At 39.0% G+C, this 24029-nt stretch overlaps 1 protein-coding gene across 1 annotated transcript in view; it reads left to right on the top strand.

Moving 5' to 3' along the window:
* The window catches only part of DENND5B (DENN domain containing 5B), a 181963-nt gene that overhangs the window by 87288 nt on the left and 70646 nt on the right, over positions 1-24029 (top strand). The window contains exon 3 of the mRNA XM_040642308.1: positions 3635-4301. Coding sequence (XP_040498242.1) covers positions 3635-4301 — 667 coding nt within the window. The remainder of the gene's footprint in view (positions 1-3634; positions 4302-24029) is intronic.

The raw sequence follows: 24029 nt of genomic DNA, 5'->3' as shown, positions 1-24029 counted from the left end.
CCCCCCCCCCCCCCCCCCCCGCGGACTTGATGAGAGAGTGGCAAGGTTCTAGAACACCATTAGAACTAGAAATACTGTTGGAGTCATTTTTAGAAAGTACAGTCTGCCACAGGGAATGAACCTTGTGGAACCTTAGGGGAAGATAGTTCCAACCAGAAGGAACAGCAGCTTTTGGTAAGTGCCTGCTAGGTGTTTTCACAGAAAAACAGAGTGGCCAGTGTTGGTGGAGCAGAGTAGGTGAGCTAAAGAGTAGGAGATGAAGGCAGAGATGAGTTCATGTAGGGCCTTACAGGGGCCTTATATTGTAAAGATTTCAGCTTTTAGTGAGATGAGAGGCCATTGGAGGTTCTGAGAAGAGTGACAAGAGGTAACTTATATTTTTTAAGGATCACTGTGCTACTCTTTGGGGACTAGATTATGGGGTCAAGGGCAAAGACAGGGAGACTGTTGAGCAGGATATTAAATATTTATCTAGGCAAGAGAAGAAAATGGCTTAAATTAGAATGGTAAGAGTAAAGATAGTAGTAATTTGTTTCTGAATATATTTCTGAAGGTAGAGCTGATGATCTTTGTTGATGGATTGGATAATAGAGTGAGAGAGAAAGAGGGAAGTCAGAGATGACTCCAAAGCCCTGAGGCATTCTTGCTGTCTCCTTGGAACCCCTTCGAAAAACATGGCCCTTCAAGTGCAGGAAGATTGACATGCTGAGAGGCACATCTAATTGTCCCCTTCCTGCTAAACACCCTTCAGAGGTTTCCCATCATCCTCTTCAGACTTCTAACATGAGTCACCAAACCTCTTCACAACCTAGCCTCCAATTATTTCTCTTGTGTTCTCTCTAACCTCCCCCCATCTTTTTTTAAATTCAATTAATTAACATATAATGTATTATTGGTTTCAGAGATACAGGTATGTGATTCATCAGTCTTATATAATACCCAGTGCTCATTACATCACGTGCCCTCCTTAATGTCCATCACCCACTTACCTCATCCCTCACCACTCCCGCAAGCAACCCTGTTTGTATCCTGTGATTAAGAATCTCTTATGGTTTGTCTCCCTCTCTGATTTCATCTTGTTTTATTTTTTCCTCTCTTCCCCTGTGTTCCTCTGTTTTGTTTCTTAAATTCCACATATCAGTGAGATCATATGATAACTGTCTTTCTCTGATTGACTTATTTCATTTAGCATAATACCCTGTAGTTCCATCCATATCATTGCAAATGGCAAGATTTTATTTTTTATGGCTGCATAATATTCCTCTGTGTGTGTGTGTGTGTGTGTGTGTGTGTGTGTGTGTGTGTGTTTCTCTCTCTCTCTCTCTCTCTTTCTCTCTCTCTCTCTCTATACACACCAAATCTTCTTTATCCATTCAGCTGTCAGTGGGCATTTAGGCTCTTTTCATAGTTGGACTATTGTGGACATTGCTGCTATAAACATTGGGGTGCAGGTACCCCTTCGAATCACTACATACTTGTATCTTTGGAGTAAATACCAAGTAGTGCAGTTGCTGGGTCGTTGGGTAGCTCTATTTTCAACTTTTTGAGGAACCTCCATACTGTTTTCCAGAGTGGCTGCACCAGCTTGCATCCCCACCAACAGTGTAGGACAACCTCCCCCCATCTTGCATTCTGTTCCCCACCTACAAGAAACATGTGTTACTTCCTCAAACCCTCATGTTCTGTCTTGTGGGCTTTTGCACACATGCCCTCTCTGTCTTCTCTTCATCTTACTAACACCTATACTCATCTTCAGGTTTCCACTTAGACTTCCTTTATTTTTTTCTGGTAGCTCCTTTTTTTTTTTTTTTTTTTTTTTTTTTTTTTTTAGAGAGACAGCCAGCAAGAGAGGGAACACAGCAGGTGAGTGAGAGAGGAAGAAGCAGGCTCCCAGCAGAGGAGCCCGATGTGGGACTCGATCCCGGAACGCCGGGATCACGCCCTGAGCCGAAGGCAGACGCTTAACGACTGTGCCACCCAGGCGCCCCTCGTAGCTCCTTTTCTAACTTACGTCCTTCTGCTATATTTTTTCCATGGCAGTCTGTATTTACCCGATCATAGCACTTCCCATACTTTATTTGCAGTTTATGATTGTCAGTTTGTGATCTGCTGTCCTTACTGGACTGGAAGCTCCATAGGAGCAGAAACATGTCTGTCTGTCTTTCTGACTTATATCACCATCATAGGGCCTGGCTCATAAAGACACTTAATAAGTGTTTGTTGACAGTTTGAATGAAGCACATGTAACTTTCAAGCTGAATTGCATTTTCTTTTTTTTTTTTTTTTTAATAATGATTTTTTATTATATTATGTTAGTCACCATACAGTACATCCCCGGTTTTCGATGTAAGGCTCGATGATTCATTAGTTGTGTATAACACCCAGTGCACCATGCAATATGTGCCCTCCTTACTACCCATCACCGGTCTGAATTGCATTTTCTTAATAACGTGGGAAGAACTTCTAAGTTTCACATCAGTTTGATTGTTAAGTCTGAAAAAGAAAAATGTAATAACTGTGGTAAAGTTATTTCTATGCAGAAAGCATATTGCAGTACAAAAATAGAAATACATAAAAATTAATAATGATCATTATGTTAGGATAAATTACAAGGTTTTTTTCCTTAGTCTATTTCAAATTTTCTGTAATTTTTTTATTTTATTTAAAATGTTTTAAAGAATGAATTCAAATTGCATTTTAAGAATCTTAAGGATAGCATCTTTAACTCCTCAGGTAATTTTGTTCCCAAGTTTGACTCAATCCTGGGTAGTTACCAAGACCTAAAACATAATATCTACTGGAGCGAATCTAAAATATCTTTGTTTCTACTCCTCTGCTTCAGCAAAAAATCATTCCATTTTTAAAGTTTCTGTTTCTAAGATCAAGTATAATATTGTTTGAAATAGTGAAAATGATATTATTTTTATTCTTTTTTTAAATTTATCAGATGAGCCTTCACCTACTTCCCTATTCCTCTGAAATACTACCATCATTGCTCAAAAAATGGTACTTAAATATTAAATATTTGTAAAGTGTCTTTGAATATTTTGCCTCAAGTATCGATTAGCAAATGTAGATAAAGAGGCTCAGAGAAGTTACATGCATGCTGAAGGTCACAGGCTTGGAATAGAGGTTTACTGGGAACAAGTCAAAGATCTTCCATTCTTAGACCTCCTGCAGGTAATATAATATACAGTAAAGATGTTTTTCTTTCTATATATGTTTCTTTTAAAAATAATTTTATCTGGGGCGCCTAGGTGGCTTGCAGTCGTTGGGCGTCTGCCTTCAGCTCAGGGCGTGATCCCGGCGTTATGGGATCGAGCCCCACATCGGGCTCCTCCACTGGGAGCCTGCTTCTTCCTTTCCCACTCCCCTGCTGTGTTCCCTCTCTCGCTGGCTCTCTCTCTGTCACATAAATAAATAAAATCGTTTAAAAAAAAGTAAAATAAAATAATTTTATCTGTGTGTGAAATAGGAACTTATAATTTATTTCTAACTCAAGGCTGCTGCTAATAATATTAAGTATGGATAAAACTTAATATTGTGTCCTTTTGAGTCCTGTTGTGTTAAAAACAACAAACATTCGTTCTGGTTTGTGTACTGCATTCTGATACTTTTCCCCCTTCCTCCACAGTTGTGCATGCCTAAAGGGCTGTCTTTCAGAACTCAGACTGACAATAAAGACCCTCAGTTCCACTCATTTATAATTACCCGGGAAGATGGTTCTCGTACCTATGGCTTTGTTCTCACTTTTTATGAAGAAGTGACAAGTAAGCAGATCTGCACAGCCATGCAGACGCTCTACCAGATGCACAACGCCGAGCACTACAGCAGCGTGTACGCCTCGTCGTCCTGCAGCATGGACTCGCTGGCGAGCAGTATCGACGAGGGAGATACGACTTCCCTTCTGAAACTCCAGCGATACAACTCCTACGACATCAGCAGAGACACGCTGTATGTTTCAAAAAGTATATGTTTGATCACACCGCTGCCTTTCATGCAGGCCTGCAAGAAATTCCTTATCCAGCTTTACAAGGCAGTGACCTCCCAGCAGCCGCCGCCCTTGCCGCTTGAGAGCTACATCCATAACATTCTCTACGAGGTGCCCCTTCCACCTCCAGGGCGATCCCTGAAATTTTATGGTGTTTATGAACCCGTCATCTGCCAGAGACCTGGCCCCAATGAACTCCCCCTCTCCGATTACCCTCTTCGAGAGGCCTTTGAGCTTCTAGGATTGGAAAATCTGGTGCAGGTGTTTACCTGTGTTCTTTTAGAGATGCAGATCCTTCTCTACTCACAAGGTAAGTCATCCCTGGATTTTAAGTCTCCCCCAAAAAAAGTACTTACAAATCCCAACTACTGCATTTTCACGGGGTATACTATTAGAACCAAACAATTAATGGTCAGAAGTCTTCTGTTTTGTGTAAAAGGAGCAGTTGTTTTAGGTGGGACCAGAGGCTAAGATATTACTTCTCTTTGAGGCATCAGTGGCTGTGGAGACAAACAGGAAAGTGAACAAAAGCCTTAATCTGGCTGACTTGAGTGTATTTATTTTTTAATGGAAATAGGCCCTTTTTTCCAGATAGAACATGATCATCATAAAAGAAACACATTTCTTTTCATAACAGAAGTGAGAGAATGATGTTAGTACCAAGAGCATGTAGCCGTCTTATTTTTTGCAGATGAGGAAAGGTTCACATCCAAACTCAGCTGACATTGGAAAGGCATAAATGAAATTGTTGACTCTGAAGCTTCCTAAGGCAATCAATTTTGGATCTTTGCCTGTGGGGGATTTCACTAGATGTGACTCTCCTGGGTCTAACAGTTCTAAGACTTATGTGGAGCGTTTTTGTTTTATTTTGCTTTTATTCCCAAAAGGAAGTTACCTTTGTGATTTTTTTCATTCAAAGTTCTCCCAGCATATACTTAAGAAACTTAACAAAATTTGAGTTTTATAAGTGCATTTATGATGGCTAATGTTGAACCTGAACGAGAGTACTGGTTGCAATCTGAACATGATTTTGCAGAGGAAATAGAGATGTTCAGTCTTAATGGATAGCCAAGTGGAAGGAAAGTAAAAAATGGTTGTTGCACATCGATGGGTCCTTTGAAAAATGTGGCACAAATATTTGGGTTAGCTTTTTGCTAACTTGTATTTAGGCTAGCAGAATTGTAGTACGGTCTCCTGACTGCTGCCGTCAAGCTTATTTTACCACTTTCTTTTTTTTTCTTTTCTATTTTAAATTATAAGTGAGGCTGAGCCAAGTAGGCTATATTTGTACTTCCCCATCTTGTGTGTATGTTGACACTATTTGTGTGTTGACAGCCCTTCACGAGGTTGTATTTTCTTCAGTTTATCCTACATAATGTTCTTTGATAATGTGTTCTGATGTCTCAGTTTTTGTTGTCAAGAAGTTCTCTAATGACCAATCGAAATTCTTTCCTTTCCTCTTGCTCCCACTTTCTTAGGGCTTATCATTACCTGCAGATCCCTTGTTTGTATCTAAAACTGTAACTTTAAGTAATTCTCTCTTCCTTTCTATTTCTTCCTTTCTTGCTTTTTTCCCTGAAGCCAGGGTAGGGGTTAGAGAGTTGCTGGAAGGGGACAGGGCTTGGAACTAGATACCCTCGGGTGTATTAACTCAGTCATAGATTTGCAAGGGATCTTCGAGGTCAGTTAGTTCAGTTTTAGTTCTGCCTAGAGAAGCAGTTTGGACCGGAAAGAATATTGGTTTTTGAAGTCATCACAATCCTAGGTTCAAATCTCTGCTCTGTCACATACTAACTGTAACCACAGACAAGCTACATAATCTTCCTGAGTGTCAGTTAATTCATCTTTATGGAGATAACAGGGTTTTTTCCTTCTCTCTCACTGATTTATTGTGAAGGTTAACTAAGAAAACCTGTACAGGATACTTGGGGCATAATTGGCACTAAAGGATAGCCTGTATTATTGTAATTATTATTAGTTTTATTAGTCCTATACAGTCCTCTATAACTTATGTATATTTTTAAGTTGCATGGGTCCAACATATTACTGCATTTAAAGTATAGCTTTGTTAAATTAAATAGTCAAGGCATCTGTTTCAGGGTTGAGGGCCTAATAAGTGTTCTCTTATACAGAATGTTAGGGCTTTCTTTTTTTTTCTTAGCGAGAAAACCTTTCATTATCGCACTTTCTCTTTTAAGAAGCACTGTGTGTCTCACTGCATGTGGTCTGTCCTGAGCTCTCATCTTTCTGCTGTTTGATTAGCTTATCCCAGCAGGCTCATGGAAGCTGCTGAAAAGTTATAGTTGATTAATATCTGCCAATTTAATTCAGTTTCAAATGAAGAAGCCTGAGTATTTATGAGCATGTTTCTGTACTAAAATGAGGTGTTTTTTGTTTTTTGTGGGGTTTTGTGGGGTTTTTATGGTAATTTGGTTTTATGCCAAGAACAACAAATGAATCCTGAGATGATAGGACACTCTCTCCCCCCCACACACACACACATTTTTAAAAAAAAATTTTTTTAAAGATTTATTTATTTATTTATTCGACAGAGAGAGACAGCTGGTGAGAGAGGAAACACAAGCAGGGGGAGTGGGAGAGGAAGAAGCAGGCTCATAGAGGAAGAGCCTGATGTGGGGCTCAATCCCACAATGCCGGGATCACACCCTGAGCCGAAGGCAGACGCTTAATCGCTGTGCCACCCAGGCGCCCCTAAAAATTTTTTATTGTTATGTTAGTAACCATACAATATATCATTAGTTTTTGATGTGGTGTTCCATGATTCATTGTTTGCATATAACACCCATGCTCCATGCAATACGTGCCCTCCTTAATACACATCACGGGCCTATCCCAGTCCCCCCACCCCCCTCCCCTCTGAAGCCCTCAGTTTGTTTCCCAGAGTCCATAGTCTCTCGTGGTTCATTCCCCCTTCTGTTTACCCCCCCTTCATTCTTGCCTTCCTTCTCCTACCAATCTCCCTGCTATTCCTTATGTTCCACAAATGAGTGAAACCATATGATAATTGTCTTTCTCTGCTTGACTTATTTCACTTAGCATAATCCCCTCCAGTCCCGTCCATGTTGCTGTAAATGTTGGGTAATCGTTCTTTCTGATGGCTGAGTAATAGTCCAGTGTATATATGAACCACATTTATCCATTCGCCTGTTGAAGGGCATCTCGGCTCCTTCCACTTTAGCTATTGTGGACAATGCTGCTATGAACGTTGGGGTGCATATGGCCCTTCTCTTCACTACATCTGTATTTTGGGGGTAAATACCCAGTAGTGCAATTGCTGGGTCATAGGGTAGTTCTATTTTTAACTTTTTCAGGGACCTCCACACTGTTTTCCAAAGTGGCTGTACCAACTTGCATTCCCACCGACAGTGTAAGAGGGTTCCCCTTTCTCCACATCCTCTCCAACATTTGTTTCTGCCTTGTCAATTTTTGCCATTCTAACTGGCGTAAGGTGGTATCTCAATGTGGTTTTGATTTGAATTTCCCTGATGGCTAATGATTTTGAACAGTTTTTCATGTGTCTGTTAGCCATTTGTATGTCTTCATTGGAAAAGTGTCTGTTCATATCTTCTGCCCATTTTTTGATTTGATTATTCGTTTCTCATGTATTGAGTTTGAGAAGTTCTTTATAGTTCTTGGATACCAGCCCTTTATCTGCAGTTTCATTTGCAAATATCTTCTCCCATTCTGTGGGTTGCCTCTTTGTTTTGATGACTGTTTCCTTTGCTGTGCAGAAACTTTTCATCTCAGTGAAGTCCCAAAAGTTCATTTTTTCTTTTGTTTCCCTTGCCTTTGGAGATGCACACACACGTATTTTAAGTGTCGTACAAAAGAAAGTCTCATATGGTAATTTTATAACCATTCACTGAAGTCATTCTGTGTTAGGAATTATACTATAAAAATGCCTTGTATGTTGTTTTGGGGATTCTTCTCTCTTCAACACCAATGAGTTACTGCTCTTATCCATGTTTTATCAAAGGGAAGTTGAGGCTCAGTGAAGCTAAGTAACCTTCCTGAGATCACACAGCTATTAGGTAATGTTGTAGAGCTAAGAATGGTGCTTGTATCTTTCTTTCTCCAAAGCACTTAACCACCGTGTTAACTGTATTGGGCACTGCACTTACTCTTTCCTTATCTGTCTCAATATTTATTTTTAAATTATTAACTCACTCTGCCAATCTGTTATACAGGGATCATGCTGAATAAGTGTAGAGCATAAAATGAAAGCTCTGTGTAAATGCAGATTTTAATATTGACAATGTCTCTCCCATTAGAGAAAGAGATTTCATTTAAATGAATGAAGTAAGAGTCATTATGTTGATTTGTTCTCTGGTGCCCTCCTTCATTCTTCCTGTGTAAAGGGAGTTTTAATAGCATCTAATACTCCAGTTCTTTTTCACTAATAAAGCTATGCCATAAAATTTAAAAACATTGTAAGTCTAAACAATTACTGTGAAAACCCAAAGTGAATCAAAGTAGATGGATTTCAGTGATGACAACTGTCCTTCTGGACTGATTTGAAATTCTGGTCCATAGCCCATTTAAACAGATTCAATCTGCTATTTAGAGAGTGTGTATATCACACGCACTTTGTGGTGATAATAGCTAGAAATTTTAAATAGAGAATGCACGCAGGAAATAGAGGCTCTTTTCCAGGACCCCAGGTCAGAAAAGATCACTTTCTTCTGCACCCTGGAAATACCTGGAACAGGACAGGGGAAGTTTGGAGTATGATCCTCTTTTCAAAGGAATAGTAGCAGAATAAAAGGTAGAGGAAATTAAACATGAGTGTCTAATTTTTTATGCCAATAATTAAAGTCTCAGGAACATTTTGGGGCCTTGCTTACCTTCTTTGGCTCTTCACAGTGGAGATAAGCAGTTGCCCACAGCTCACCCTGGACTGCTGTGCCAGCCTGTGTGCCTTCACAGTGCCCCTCTCCCCTCCTTTCTTCCCCTGCCTCTTCTAAGTTGTGCATGAATTAACCTTGTCAAAGAGTAGAAGCCACTTAAAGTTTTCTTGAAAAAGTTGGAAGCCTCCTAATCACAAATTGCTAGTTGTGCTCAACTGAACACGGTTATAGGGTTTTTAAATCATAAAAGCAAACTTGGTATTTTGATGGCAAAAGTGGGTTCCCACGACCTATAATCCTAAAAGCAGTAGAATTTGACTAACCTTGGCCAATGTCTTTATATTAGCTTTATTTTGTGATAAATAGAATTTTAATATTAAGACTTTTTCTTGGGGGGCATCTTGGTGGCTCAGTTGTTGGGCGTCTGCCTTTGGCTCAGGTCATGATCCCAGAGTCCTGGGATCGAGCCCCACATCAGGCTCCTTGCTCGGTGAGCCTGCTTCTCCTTCTCCCTCCGCCTGCTGCTCCCCCTACTTGTGCGCTCTCTCTCTCTCTCTTTCTCTCTCTCTCTGTCAAATAAATAAAATCTTTAAAAAAAAAAAAAAGACTTTTTCTTATTGATGTTTTGTTATATATTCAAGAAGTTAATCCTTTGTCAATTACATGTGTAGCACATATCTTCTTCTAGTTTGTGGCTCTTAATTTTCTTTTAGGGGTCTTTGATGAATTAAGATACTCTTAATATTCATGAATTTGAATTTATCAGTCTTTTAACTTATAACTTAACTTTCTGTTTCAGAAATTCTCTATTCTGAGATCATCAAAATAGACTACACTTTTTCTAAATGTTTTAAAGTTATATTTAGCATTTAAGGCCTTAGTCTGTAAGAAACTGATTTTTTTTAAATTGATTTTTGCTTGTTGTAAGGAAGAAATCAAATTTAATATTTTAGAAGTATCTATAACTAGTTATCCTAGGTACTGAATAGACCTATTCTTCCTTCCTCTGAGCAGGAGTGCCACTTCTGTCATATATCAGTTCCTGTATGTGAGGGTATATTTCTGGTGTATTTCAGTTTATTCTGCCAATCTCTCTGTCCCTGAACTAAATTACTATAGCCTTAAAGTAAGTCTTCACATCTGGCAGGATGGTTCCCTCACTATCTTATTTTTTCCCCAAGAAATAGACTAATTTATTCAGTATACATTTTTCGCTGTGTCTGTATGTACATTACAATACAAAATAGTAAGCACTTATTTTAGCATTTAGCTGAAAGAGAGCCTTTAAAATCATTAATCCTTTGAAACCCTACCATCATCAGAACTTTGTAACGTAGATAATGCTGTGTTACAGATAATACTCACTACCTTCTTTTTATTGGAATTGCATTGAATCTAATTTGAGGACAACGACATACTTAAAATATTGAGTTTCCTTTTCCATGAAAATGCTATATCTCTCCATTTCTAAGGGTCTTGTTTAATGTCTCTCAGTAAAGTTTTACAATAGTAGATAATTGCAAATAATGACAGTTTCGTTTCTTCCATTTCAATATTTCTCACCTGTATTTCTTCGTCTTGCCTTACTACACTAGGCTCTCCAGTACAGTATAGAATAAAATTGATAGTAGCAGGCATCCTTGTCTGATTTTAAAAAGAACACATTTATTTATTTATGTATTTATTTAGATTTTATTTATTGAGAGAGTGTGCATGGGGGGAGGGAGGGGCAGAGGAAAAGGGAGAAAGAATCTCGAGCAGGCTGCACACCCAGCACAGAGCACGAGGTAGGGGGCCTCAATCTCACAACCCTGAGATTATGACCTGAGCTGAAACCAAGAGTTGGACACTTTACCAACCGAGCCACCCAAGCACCCCTAAAAACACCACTTAATGTTTCACTATAAAGTATAATATTTGCTGTAGTGTTTTTGGTGACTACCTTGTACTAGGTTAAAGAAGTTCCCTTTATTCCTAGTTTGTTCAAGTTTTTAAATATCATAAATTCATGTTGTATTTTATTGGATGCTTTTTCTGCATCAAGTAAGATGATCATGTTTTTCTCCTTTTGATCACTTCGTAGGGTGAAGAATCCGTCCTTGTATTCCTGAGATAAACCTTACTTGGTTATAATGTATTATTAATTTTTTTTAAAGATTTTATTTATTTATTTATTTGACAGAGAGAGAGAGGCAGTGAGAGAGGTAACACAAGCAGGGGGAGTGGGAGAGGGAGAAGCAGGCTTCCTGCTAAGCGGGGAGCCCAATGTGGGGCTTGATCCCAGAGCGCTGGGATCATGACCTGAGCTAAAGGCAGATGCTTAACGACTGAGCCACCTAGGTGCCCCGTATTATTAATTTTTAAATGTAGCTTGATTTAGTTGACTAATAGTTTTATTAGAATTTTTGCATCTATGTTTTTTAATGATTTGGCTTATAATGTTCATTTCTTGTACTATCTTGTCTGGTTTTGGTATTAAGGCTCTTCTAGCTTTATAGATTGAGTTGGAAAATGTTCTGTTTGTTTCTGGAAGATTGAGATGACTTTATTTAAAGTTGTATTTGTTCCATGACTGTTTGAGAGAACTTGTCTGTAAACTGTTTGGTCTTGTTGGGACGATGTAAGGTACCAGATCAATCTCATTAATAGGTTATTTAGGTTTTTTATTTCTCCTTCCCCTCCAGCCCCCCCTCCTTCTTTCTTATCTCCTCCTCCTCTTCCTCCTTCATCATCACCATCATCATCATCATCAACTATGAACAAAGGGCAAATATGTTTTATTATACCACAGGCTACCCCCTGGTATTTAACCATGGATCCCATATAGCAAAAGAATCCTGATAGTTGAAAGATGCTGGCATATTACTAGTCCTTACTAATCCCATTCAGTCATTAACAGTTCAGTCCATCATCCTTATTGTATGAAAGTGTTTCCTAGGCTGAGGTCACTCAGGTTTGCAGACCTCCATTTGCTCTTGTAAGGTTCCAAAAGCAGTAGTGGTCTAAGCAATATCTGGTTTCCCCTTTCAAGGCATCTGGTATAATTGAGCTAAGAGACAATATTATCTCTTGCTGTAAGCCTCTTTCGAGATGTTAATGTACATTGGATTTCCCTTACTGCATAACTCGTTTATTCTTTCCTTTACCCTCAGCTACTATTCCTCACACTTAGGTTCCAGCTGAAGTTCAGCTACAGTACAGATAGATTTCAGGATGCTACAAGTGATGATAGAATCTGGCAGCTCCTTACACATTCCAGAGTTGGTCCTGTGGGAAAAGAGGCTCTTGGTTGTATATCTCCTCCTTGCATTTTCCTTGTAACAAGATCTTGTATAAACAGTTTGCACCTGATTTATATATATATATATATAAATCTCACATCATTTTTATCCATTCATCAGTTGATGGACATTTGGGCTCTTTCCATAGTTTGGCTATTGTTGATAATGCTGCTGTAAACACGATGGTGTATGTACCCCTTCAGATCTGTATTTTTGTATCCTTTGGGTAAGTACCTAGTAGTGCAATTGCTGGGTTGTAGGATAGTTTTATTTTTAACTTTTTGAGGAACCTTCACACTGTTTTCCACAGTGGCTGCACCAGTTTGCATTCCCACCAACAGTGCAAGAGGGTTCCCCTTTCTCCGCATCCTCACCAACACCTGTTGTTTCTTGTATTGTTAATTTTAGCCATTCTGACTGGTGCGAGGTGGTATCTCATTGTGGTTTCAATTTGTGTTTCTCTGATGATGAGTGATGTTGAGCATCTTTTCATGCGTCTGTTAGCCATCTGGATGTCTTACTTGGAAAAGTGTCTAGTCATGTCTTCTGCCCATTTCTTAACTGGATTATTTGTTTTTGGGTTGTTGAGTTTGATAAGTCCTTTATAGATTTGGGATACTAACCCTTTATCAGGTAAGTCATTTGCAAATATCTTCTCCCATTGCATAGGCTACCTGTTTCCTTTGCTGTACAGAACCTTTTTATCTTGATTAAGTCCCAATAGTTCATTTTTGCTGGTTTCCGTTGCCTTTAGAGGCATGTCTGGTAAGAAGTTGTTGTGGCTGATGTCACAGAGGTTGCTGCCTGTGTTCTCCTCTAGGATTTTAATGATTCCCTGTCTCACATTTAGGTCTTTCATCCATTTTGAATTTATTTTTGTGTGTGGTGTAAGAAAGTGGTCAATTTCATTCTTCTGCGTGTTACTGTCCAATTTTCCCAGCACCATTTGTTGAAAAGACTGTCTTTTTTCCATTGGATATTCTTTCCTGCTTTATCAAAGATTAGTTGACCATTTAGTTGTGGGCTCATTTCTGGGTTCTCTGTTCTGTTCCATTGATCCGTGTGTCTGTTTTTGTGCCGGTACCATACTGTCTTGATGGCTATAGCTTTGTCATATAGCTTGAAATCTGGAATCGTGATGCCTCTAGTTTTGTTTTTCTTTTTCAGAATTGCTTTGGCTGTTTGGAGTCTTTTGTAGTTCCATAAAAATTTTACAATTGTTCTAGCTCTGTGAAAAATGCTGGTGGTGTTTTGATAGGGATTTCATTAAATATGTAGTTTGACGTAAAGCCTATTTAAACATTGTAATTTTTACACAAACTTCCACTTTATTGCTTTCAGTATCGAAACTTTTTTATGTTCTATCAGTCTCATTGTAGCTGACATGAAGACTTCACTGTAGGGTCTTGGTACCACAGTACTTGAGGCTCCTGTGTGAAGGAGTCTCAGAAACTTCTCTTCACCCACTGACCATTTTCCCCACTCTTGTGCATTAGGTTTTGGATCTCCACAAGGGGGTGAGCCAAGAGACCTTTGCCCTTCTGTCAATCTTTAAATTTTTTTTTAAGATTTATTTGTTTATTTAAGTGATAGAGTGAGCACTTGCGTGCGAGTAGGGGGAGGGGCAGAGGAAGAGTCAGAGAGAACCCACAAGCAGACTCCCCATCTGAGCACGGAGCCCCATGGGGCTTGATCCCAGGACACCCCGAGATCATGACCTGAGCCACAACTGAGATTCAGCCGCTCAACTGACTGAGCCACCCAGGCGTCCCAGTCAATCTTTATCTTGATTATTTTGCCCGACTGTTGCCCTAGATGATTCCGGGTCTAGTTTCTCATTATAATCTTTGCCTTTCCCACATTTTAAATTTCTCCAAATGGGTAAAAAGACCCAACTTGTTTGGCGTCTTTTAATGTAGGAGTACCAACAAGGGGTTCCTTTGGTCTGTCTAGCCTTAGAGTGTGCTGTTATTTCAACCCCATCAATGTCTTTTATTCATCCCATTTTTCAATAACCATTGAAAGATTTATACCCTACTGGAATGAGTCGCTTAACACTCCTTTTCCTTTTCCTCTTTGTTTCACTCCTATCAATATTTGCTTTATTCACCCTATTTCTTAATAACTTAAAAGATTTCCACCCTGCTGGGAAAAGTCCCTTGACTCTCGCCCTGCCTTTTCACACATTCTTGTTAATTTAATGTTTTTATTAGCATCTGTAAGATTCACGAGGAGCAGCTGAGATAGCAAATTTGATAAGGCTTCTCTGACCAATTTTATGGCAATTAAGGTTACATGAGGTGCCTATGCAGAAGGGGCCCCCAGCATTTACCATGACCTGGGTAGTGGGCATATTCAGTGGGTGAATATCCCAGTTATTATAAAGCCAATCCTACGTGGCTTGCATATGAAGCATATTAACTGCTTCATCTGGAGTGTTCACTTGGTAATTATAGAGGGGAGTTGGGCAGTCCCCGTTCTTCAGGGTAAACAGACTTTATAATGACTTTTATCCAGTCCCCCAGACTATCTTTTCCCTCAGGAATAACCTGCTATGTGTGTGGATCATGGAGAGCCACTTGTGATCGTCTCATAGTTAGCTGCGAGTCAAGCCAAACATGCTCTTCTACCCTGCAGCATTTCAAAACAAAGATACCATTCCTGAATTACTCTCTCGGTCCATTTTAGAAAGGGTTCTTCAAGAAGTTGATACTGATCTACAAAATGAGATAGCTCTTTCACACTATGCCCCCTGGTTTCAGTAGCTTCTTGGTTTTGCTCTGCCCCACAATATAGACTTGAGTGACCAGAGGTCTTAGAAGTGCTCTTTGTTGTCCTCACATAATTTTTCCCTTTTGGCACAGTCTTGAGGCTACTTGGCAGAAGCTCAGCTTGGTGTAATGTCAGGTGTGACCCAGCACTCTCTTATTTTTGTTATTACAGATAACAATCACGAAGGAATTGTGTATTTCATTTTTTTCTTACTGGTTTGCATTTCCTCAGGCATCCCATGAACCAGTTCCCCAGGAGTCAGATTCATCTATAAGTTCCATTGGTAATTTTTACGATCAGAAACTTACCTCAGCTGCCGTTCCATACCCTTGGTGACCATGTGGACACCCAGGAATCAAAGTTTCCTCATCCCCCACACTTCTATCCTTTGTCTTCCCAAACCACATATAACTGTAAATCTGGGCCATTCTAGCAAATCCCACATTTTCTGATACCGAATGATAGGTGTTTCATGACACTAAACAAGAGTTTCTTTCTTTTCTAACATCATTTTGTTCCGACACCAACTGATTACGCTACAATTCAATTCAATTCTGATACTAGCTACCTGGAGTTAACGCCAGACTCCATGAGTTCAGAGGTTTGGTCCCACAAGACTGTCCTTATTTCAGATACTAGCTACAAATGGGGTGTCCAGGCAACCTTCATTTCTGCCTAGCCAACTCCAAATTCAGGAGTTTACATAACCCACCACTCAGACTCAGTAATTCGCCTAGAACAGCTCACAGAGCTCTGGAAAGCTTTTTCCTTACGGTCACTGGTTTATTGTAAAGCCTACAGCTCAGGAACAGACAAATGGAAGAGATTTGTAGGACATGTTTTGGGGGTGGGGGGGGCACGGAGCTTCCATATTGCTCTTCAGGCACAACACCTCAGTGTGTCTGCCAACCCAGAAGCTCCTCTATTTTTTCTTGAATCAATTTATTTAATTTTTTTTCTTGAATCAATTTTTGTTCATTTATATTTTCTCTAGGAACAAATTTCTAAAGCTTTCAGCTTATTTGCATAAGGTCTTAGTATTCCCTTTTTTTCTTACTCTCTGCCCATCTGTAGTTTTGTCTCCCTTTTTTATTCCAAATACTGTTTATTTGTACCTTCTCTCTTTTCTCCCTGCTTATGTTTACCTGAAGTGTGTTCATTATATTACTCTTTTTAAAGAACTTTTACCTTTGTTAGTGTTCTTTATTTTATCTTTTTTCTATTTAATTTCTACTGTTGTTATTGTTCTCTTCTTTATCCTATTTCCTTTGGATTTACTATTTTAAATCTTTCTTTAACCCCTCTCCCCAAATATTAACATTTGAGTCTTTGAAGTCATTAAGCATTTGAGTCTTGTGTTGGCTACATCCCACAAGTCTTAGTATCTGGTGTTTTCATCATTTAATTCTAAAAATTTTTAACTTTTTATTTACTTTGACCATTTGTCTTGCTTTTCTCCTCCTTTTTTGGCTTTTTTTTTTTTTTAATAACCGAAATGGCTTTTTTTCTCATTGCAGTTTTTCCATTTAATTAATGTAGAAGTTATAAGCTCTGTTTCCCTTTCTTAATGGTAAATTTTGGAATTTTAACATAAACACTTAGTCTTATGTCAGTCAGAATCTTTAAAATACTTATACTATAAAATACTTTAATTCCAGTCACCTGCATCATAGCTTGCTTGATATAGTTGTTCAGGATTTTGATAATCCTTCATATAAGACATTTTTACTTTATGTACTTGGTTTTGTTTAACTTTACCCACTGTTAAATAACAGAAATTCAACCAAGTAAATTATAAAGATGTAATTGGCTTTATTAATCATGAATTGGGCAGTATCCCATCTAGTAAGTACAGGGGTTCTCCAAAGGTCTGTAGAAAGGGAAAGGTTTTTAAAGGCAGGACAAGGAAGTCATAAACAGAAAAAAGGATTATATTGGGTGAGGTCACCTTCCTATGGGGACAAAAGGGTCTTATTAGGTAGATTGCCTCACCACTGCTGACCAGGAAATTCCAGACTGACCAGTTAAAACTGCGTTTCTGGGGGAGGTTGAAACTGTAGTTGGATTAGGTACTAAGCCCTGGAGTTGGTGACATGGCCTAGTATAAGTAACTCAATTTTAGATCTGTGGTTTTCTTTCTCTTTTTTTAATTTTTTAAAAGATGTTATTATTTATTTGTACTAGAGGGAGAGAGAGCACGAGTGGGGGGGTGGTAGGGACAGAGAGAGAGGGAGAAGCAGACTCCCTGCTGAGTAGGGAGCCTGATGCAGGACTCGATCCCAGGACTTTGGGATCATGACCTGAGCCAAAGGCAGATGCTTAACCAACTGAGCCACCCCGGCGCCCCTGTGGTTTTCTTTTTAATACCACAATTGCCATTAAAAATTACATTCCATTTTGTATCTTAGATAGTTCTTCTGGGATCAGTCTTCTTCCTAAAATATATCCTTAGACATTCTCCAAATGAGGTGGCATTTTTGATGAGATTTTGTTCATCTGAAGCTGTTTTCATTTTACCTGTGTTTTTGAAAGATGATTTTATTGGATATTAAACGCTAGATTAAAAGTGGTTTTTTCCTTCACTTAGCACTTTGAGATCAAGATTCTACCATCTTCTGGTTTCCAGTGTAGCTGTTAAGAAGTAATCTATCACAGTCACTCGACTTGTCATTCCTTGGCCGGAAATCTGTCTTTTCACTTTGGCTGTATATGAGATTTTCTTTTTGCCTTTCGTGACCTATATTTTGATTGTAATTTATCTAGATGAGGGTTTCTTTATTTTGCTTGTGATTCATTGTGAAATCTAGGGTTAATGTGTTTCAGTAGTTTTTGGAAATTTTTCAACCATCTTTCTATAAATATTATTTCCATCCATCTTTTTTCTATTTTTCTTCCTGACACTTTAATTAAACCTGTTAATCTGTTTCACTCCATCTTCCATATCTCTCAACCTCTCTTTGTGTCTCTTTGTCTTTTTGTTGCATTCTGGGTGATTTCTCTGTATCTCTTTCCCAGGTTATTAATTCCTTTTTTACCTGTGTTTAATCTGTAGTTAATCCTTCTTTTGACATTTTACTTTCAGTGACCCTAAAACAGTTTTACTCCTTAATTCTTCCTTAATTTCCTCAAACATATTAAACATACGTATTTTATATTATTTATCAGATAAATTCAGTATCTGATGGGTTAAAGATTGAGGGTTTCTTCCACCAGGAATGATTTATATTTTCTTTAACAAAAGCAATTGAGTTCACTGGCAACACAGGTCTACTTTATTTTTTGCCTAACATAGATCTACTTCATTTTTTTCTTTTTTTAAAATTTAAATTCAATTAATTAACATATAGTGTATTATTAGTTTCAGAGGTAGAGTTCATTGATTCGTCAGTCTTACATTACATCACCCAGTTACCCCATCCCTCCACCCCCAACCCCTCCAGCAAAATTCTCACCTTTGTGTTTCTTTGGACCATACAGATTGCATGAGTTTGGGCCCTAAACTTACCCAAAAGCTAGCCAGTAGATAGGAATTCTGAGGTGCTTTTTCCCCCCTCCCTCCCAGAGCTAGGGCCAGGACAGACACTTTCCTGTCAGTACAGTGTTTCTTTTTTATTCTTGTTTTGTTTTTCCTTTCTCGATCCCTTTTCCCTGAGGTTTCTACCGTTTTAGGCCCTAGCTTTATGCAAGAGGATCTACTGTCTGAATCCCAGCCCTTCTTGGCCTTTGTTCCCCAACATGCACAGAAATAAAACAAGCTCTAGGCCGTCTTGGATCAGTTGTCTCAAAGACACTTCAGCTTTACCACACTGGACTCTTGTTCCCATTTTTTTCCTGGCTACTAATGACTTCTTCCTTTACTTTTTGCAAATCCATATATTCATGAATTTGGTGTTTTAAAATTATTTTATTTAGCATTTTTAGTTTATATTAGGAGCTCTAGTCCAGCATACTGCCATTAATAGACGTATTTGAAAAAGATCAATGAACTAAAATTAAAATGAACAGATTGATGGTGTCAACTCTTACAGAATATAACAACTGTTAGGCATAATTTAACTATTAATAATATAAAATAGGAAAATAATCCATGTCTGTTTTCTCTTTTGCCAACAGTTACCCATTATATTTAATCTACTTTAAACAATTTAAGTACATAGTTATATACATAGATACTTTATTTTTATCTTAACGTCTGTTGGAACAATAAGAGATACTACTTTTCACAGGTAGTCATGGGTATTAGAAAATTATATTCTTATGAATGAATAGATATAAAGAGGCATATTTTCATTTTAAATAATTTGCTTTAAAAATGCCTGATGTCAGTCCATTGCCAATGATTTTTGGAGGCTTTACAGATTGTCATGGCTAACTTGTCATTAATGTACTTTTTACCCCTAAAATTGTGAATCAAATAAGAATTTTTAGGGGTGCCTGAGTGGCTCTGTCAGTTAAGTGTCTGCCTTTGGCTCAGGTCATGATCTCAGGGTCCTGGAATCAAGCTCCACATCTGGTTACCTGCTCAGTGGGAAGTCTGCTTCTCTCTCTCCCCCACCCTCCCCACTGCTCGTGCATTCTCTCTCTCTCTCTCTCTCTCTCTCTCTCAAATAAATAAAATCTTAAAAAAAAGAATTTAATAAAAAGCAATTCTCAACAAGTACTTGGTTCATTACCTATTTTGCAAACCCTGTTTCACTTTGAAACACATGTATATTTTTTAAAAGTCATCTAACATCAAATAAAACATCCTTTTAAAGTTATATTAAAATTATTCTCATAAATTATCCATTTTGTGGATTCTTTTGACCACAAATTATTTTCATATAGCTTAGGTTTAACAAGTTGTTAAAGATTTATTTATTTGAGAGGGAGAGAAAGTTTGCATGGGAGCGAGGGGCAGAGGGAGTGAGAGGATCTCAAGCAAACTCCCCACTGAGTATGGAACCCCACGTGGCTTGATCACAGGACCCTGAGATCATGACCTGAGCCAAAGTCAAGAGTCAGAATGTTTAACTGACTGAGCTACCCAGGCACCCCTGATTTTGGAAGTGTTTAAAAAAGTGTGTTTAAAGAAGTACATACCGGGGCACATGGGTGGTTTAGTTGGTTTAGCATCTGACTTTTAATTTCAGCTCAGGTCATGATAGGGTCCTGAGATCGAGCCCCAAGTTGGGCTCTGTGCTCAGTGGGGGCATCTGCTTGAGATTCTCTCTCTCCCTCCCTCTGCCCTGACCCCCCCACGCTCACTCACTCTTTCTCTCTCTAAAATAAATCTTTTATAAAAAGAAATACGTACCATTCACCATCCTAATTATTTCATAGTGAACAGTTCAGTAGGATTAAGTATATTCACATTGTTATTATGCAGTCAGTCTCTAGAATTTTTTATCTTGTAACACTGAAACTCTATACCTGTTGGACACTTCCCCATGTTCCCCCCTTCCAGGCCCTGGCAACTACCATTCTACTTTCTGTTTCTATGATTGACTACTTTAGATATCTCAAATAAGTAGAATTACACAATATCTGACTTTTTGTGACTAGCTTATTTCACTCGACATAAGTGAACTCAGTGAACCAACATGGTTCATCCATGTTGCAGCATGTGTCAGAATTTCCTTCCTTTTTAAGGTTGAATAATATTCAGTGTGTGTATATATACCACATTTTGTTTATCTACTGATGGACACTTGAGTTGTTTTCACCTCTTAGCCACTGTGAATAATGCTATTAAAAACATTGATGTGCAAATGTCTTTTTAAGTTTCTTCTTTCTGTTCTTTTGGACATATACCCAGAAGTGGAATTTTACAAGTTCTTAATACCTAGTTGCTGCCAAAGACACTTTGGTTTTCTGTGTTAATCATATAGATGCGCTTTTAATCGCTCCAGTATATCCCATTATATAACTAGCTGTAACTGTTATAATCAGATCCCTTTTGCTAGATATTTGGGATATTACAAATAGTTTACTGTTATAAATGACACTTTATACATAAAACATTATGTACTTATGTTTTTGTATACTTAAGATGATGAATTCCTAGAATCGGAATTGCTGGGTCAAATGGTCTGTATATTTTTAAGTTTTTGATAGATACTGCCAAGTAGAAAGCTCTAGCAACTTACAAAACTACTTTTTTCTCCACACCTTTGCTGTGATTTTCTTTTTAAATCTTTGTGAACATGATAAGCAAAATGTGGCTCATTTTTCACCCATTGAATTTTTGAGGTTGAATTTTTTTTTACGTTGATTTGGATTTGTATTCTGTGTTTTGTAATGTCTTTGTGAGCTTTAGGCAATTTTTGTTGCTATTATAGTAGTTTATTATGAAAACAGTCACTGTGGGGGCAAGGGGACAAACAAGTACATTTAGGTTGGCTCAAGTGAGGTGTAGTGCAGCTTCTTCACATCAGTGCCATACTTGCTGATGTCAAGGGTCAAGTTCTCTATCGTTAGAAAACTTGTTATCCTAGCTCTTGCTTCGGGAGCTTCCAGAGGCTGTGCCCTTCATTTTGAAGTACTATAGGGCATTGTTGGCAATATCTGAGATGAATTTCTGGAGCCAGAGAGATGAGCTGAATTATGCTTGCACTGGAGGCTTCAAAGCCAGCATCAGGGGGTGACCAGTCACAGCACCCAGGATTGTGGGTGTGTAATCTTCTAGCCATATTACGATGTTCATCAAAGTTGTGCTGGCCACCACCAGCCTCATGCCTCCATTGGCAACACTTTGCAGTGTGCAAATGCCATTAGACATGTCCTCCTCCTCAAACACTGAGCCACCAGCCAACACTGGAGCTGCCTTGTACCACTACCAGTCCTGTGCCCCCTACCGCAGGTGTAGCTGCAGACCCATAAGCTGTCCTGGCGGGGCTGACCTTGATCTCACAATGATGCTGGTTAGACAGGGTCTGAAATGGTGGAGGCAGGGCCGTCACAGGGTCTGCATATAAGCCACTGCTAGGCAAATTTTTGACAGTATATTCTGTATAATGTGGTAAATCATAATTTTTTTAGTGTCTAAATAGTTTTACTTTACATGCCTTAGATATTAACGTATTAATTTCTTAATACACATTTATTGACCACTCACTATACCAAGTACTGGAAATTTTTTTAAAGATTTTATTTATTTATTTGACAGAGAGAGACCACGAGAGCGGGAACACAAGCCGGGGGAGTGGGAGTGGGAGAAGCAGGCTTCCTGCTGAGCAGGGAGCCCAATGCGGGGCTCAATCCCAGACTCTGGGATCATGACCTGAGCTGAAGGCAGATGCTCAACGACTGAGCCACCCAGGCGCCCCCCATGTACTGGAAATTCTGAGATTAAACATACCGTCATTGCTCTCTGGCAGATGATGGTATAGTAAGGAAAAAGTGGAACTTAGCCAAGCTCTGAAAGGGGAAGGGACCTTCTAGACAGAGAAAAAGTGTATACAAAAGTACAGAAACCTGTGAATACATGTTAGATTTAGTGAATGAATTACAGGCAGATGATTTGACTGTATACGGGGTGGTGGTAAGAAATGAGGCAGGAAAGGACCAAGTCAAGAAGAGCCTCATATGCCATGCTGAGGCATATCTTAAATATGAAAATATTGCCTTTTACACATTCATCACTTTGAGTATCAAACAAATGATTTTCCTAAAATTAAATTTTTTAAAACATACTTAAGAAAGCTCTTTTATTTCTTGATTCAGTTAAAAAGGATGTTCTTGTTTCTGCTAAATAATTGCATTATAAAAAAGGATGTAGCATTTCAACCAGTCTTGAAGAGAACACAGAACTGGAAAGAATAGACATAGAATACCCAAGCAAGTGGGAGAATTGTGCTGAAGGAAATACAAACCGTGTATATCAGTCTTTCAATATAGAGTATAAGAGGGGAAAGTGTATAATTTATTTTCACTCTCCATGTGCAAGTTTCCCATAATCAAAGCAAGAAAATAGCCCAAGGTGCTACTTGCCATTACTTGAAGAATTTGTTTTCTCTGAGATTCAACATTTTTCCCCACCAGCAGTTAAAAAAAGTAGCCAAGCTGGGGCGCCTGGGTGACTCAGTTGGTTAAACATCTCTGCCTTCAGCTCGGGTCCTGGGATCAAGCCCCATATCTGTCTTTCTGCTAAGTGAGGAGCCTGCTTCTCCCTCTCCCTCTGCCTGCCCCTTTGCCTGCTTGTGCTCTCTCTCTCTCTCTGTGTCAAATAAATAAATAAAATCTTAAAAAAGAAAATGTAGCCACGGTTCTAGAGATTTGATTTGACTGCTTAAAACCCTGGATCTTTCAGCCTAGGTCCAGTCAGGAAACAGATTAAACCACATCTGTAATTCAGACAGAGGAATGTAATAAGAATTATTAAGCTATAACAGAAAGTAACTATAAAGACATGAAGAAAACTCTAACAGGTACCCAAGGAAGGACAAACTTGGAAGGGTGGCCGGTTTCCCAAGGCTGAGGTTCATATCACTGAAGAAAATGCGGTTGCAGCCCATTGGATGGTGGAGAAAGTCAGTGGGTTGCCTGGTCCAGAGCTGATCCTTAGTCGCTGGGCAAGGGGAGACAAACCTCTGAGGTTCAAGTGAGCTGTGGCTGGTGAGTGGGCACACAGAAATTGTCAGGACACCACTGTGGGTGTGAGATCTGAGTGTACAATATCCATGTTAGGGGGACCGTGGGAAGGTGACCACCGGTCCAATCACTGAGGCACATGGCTGGGGAAGTGTACCCACCAGATGTCTTCATATAACCACACCACTGATCAACCATGCACCAGGAGCGAGAACAAACAAAATGCTGCAGGTGTACACTGGAAACAGAAGAGAGGCTCCTTCCTCCTGCGGTGTCTCTGCATCGCCTTCTACTGGTAAAGCTTAGTGCTCACCGCAAAACAGAATGCTTAGTTTAGTCCATTATCATAGACCATGTGCTGAGTGAATTTGGACCTGAGAGGCAATAAATATGTAACTGGCACAGGATCAGACTGCTTATAGTCTTGAGCCTTTCAACTGTGTCTGGCTTACAATTGAGAAAAAAAAATACTAAAGTGGCCCCGACATCTAGGAACCAATCTAGTTCTCAAGCTAGGGCTCACTGTTATTGCATCCTTCTGATCTG

The sequence above is a fragment of the Ursus maritimus genome, unplaced genomic scaffold, assembly GCF_017311325.1.
Source record: "Ursus maritimus isolate PB19 unplaced genomic scaffold, ASM1731132v1 scaffold_26, whole genome shotgun sequence".
Lineage (NCBI taxonomy): Eukaryota > Metazoa > Chordata > Mammalia > Carnivora > Ursidae > Ursus > Ursus maritimus.
The sequence above is the reverse complement of the archived record's forward strand: the minus strand, read 5'-3'. Positions and strand labels throughout refer to the sequence as shown.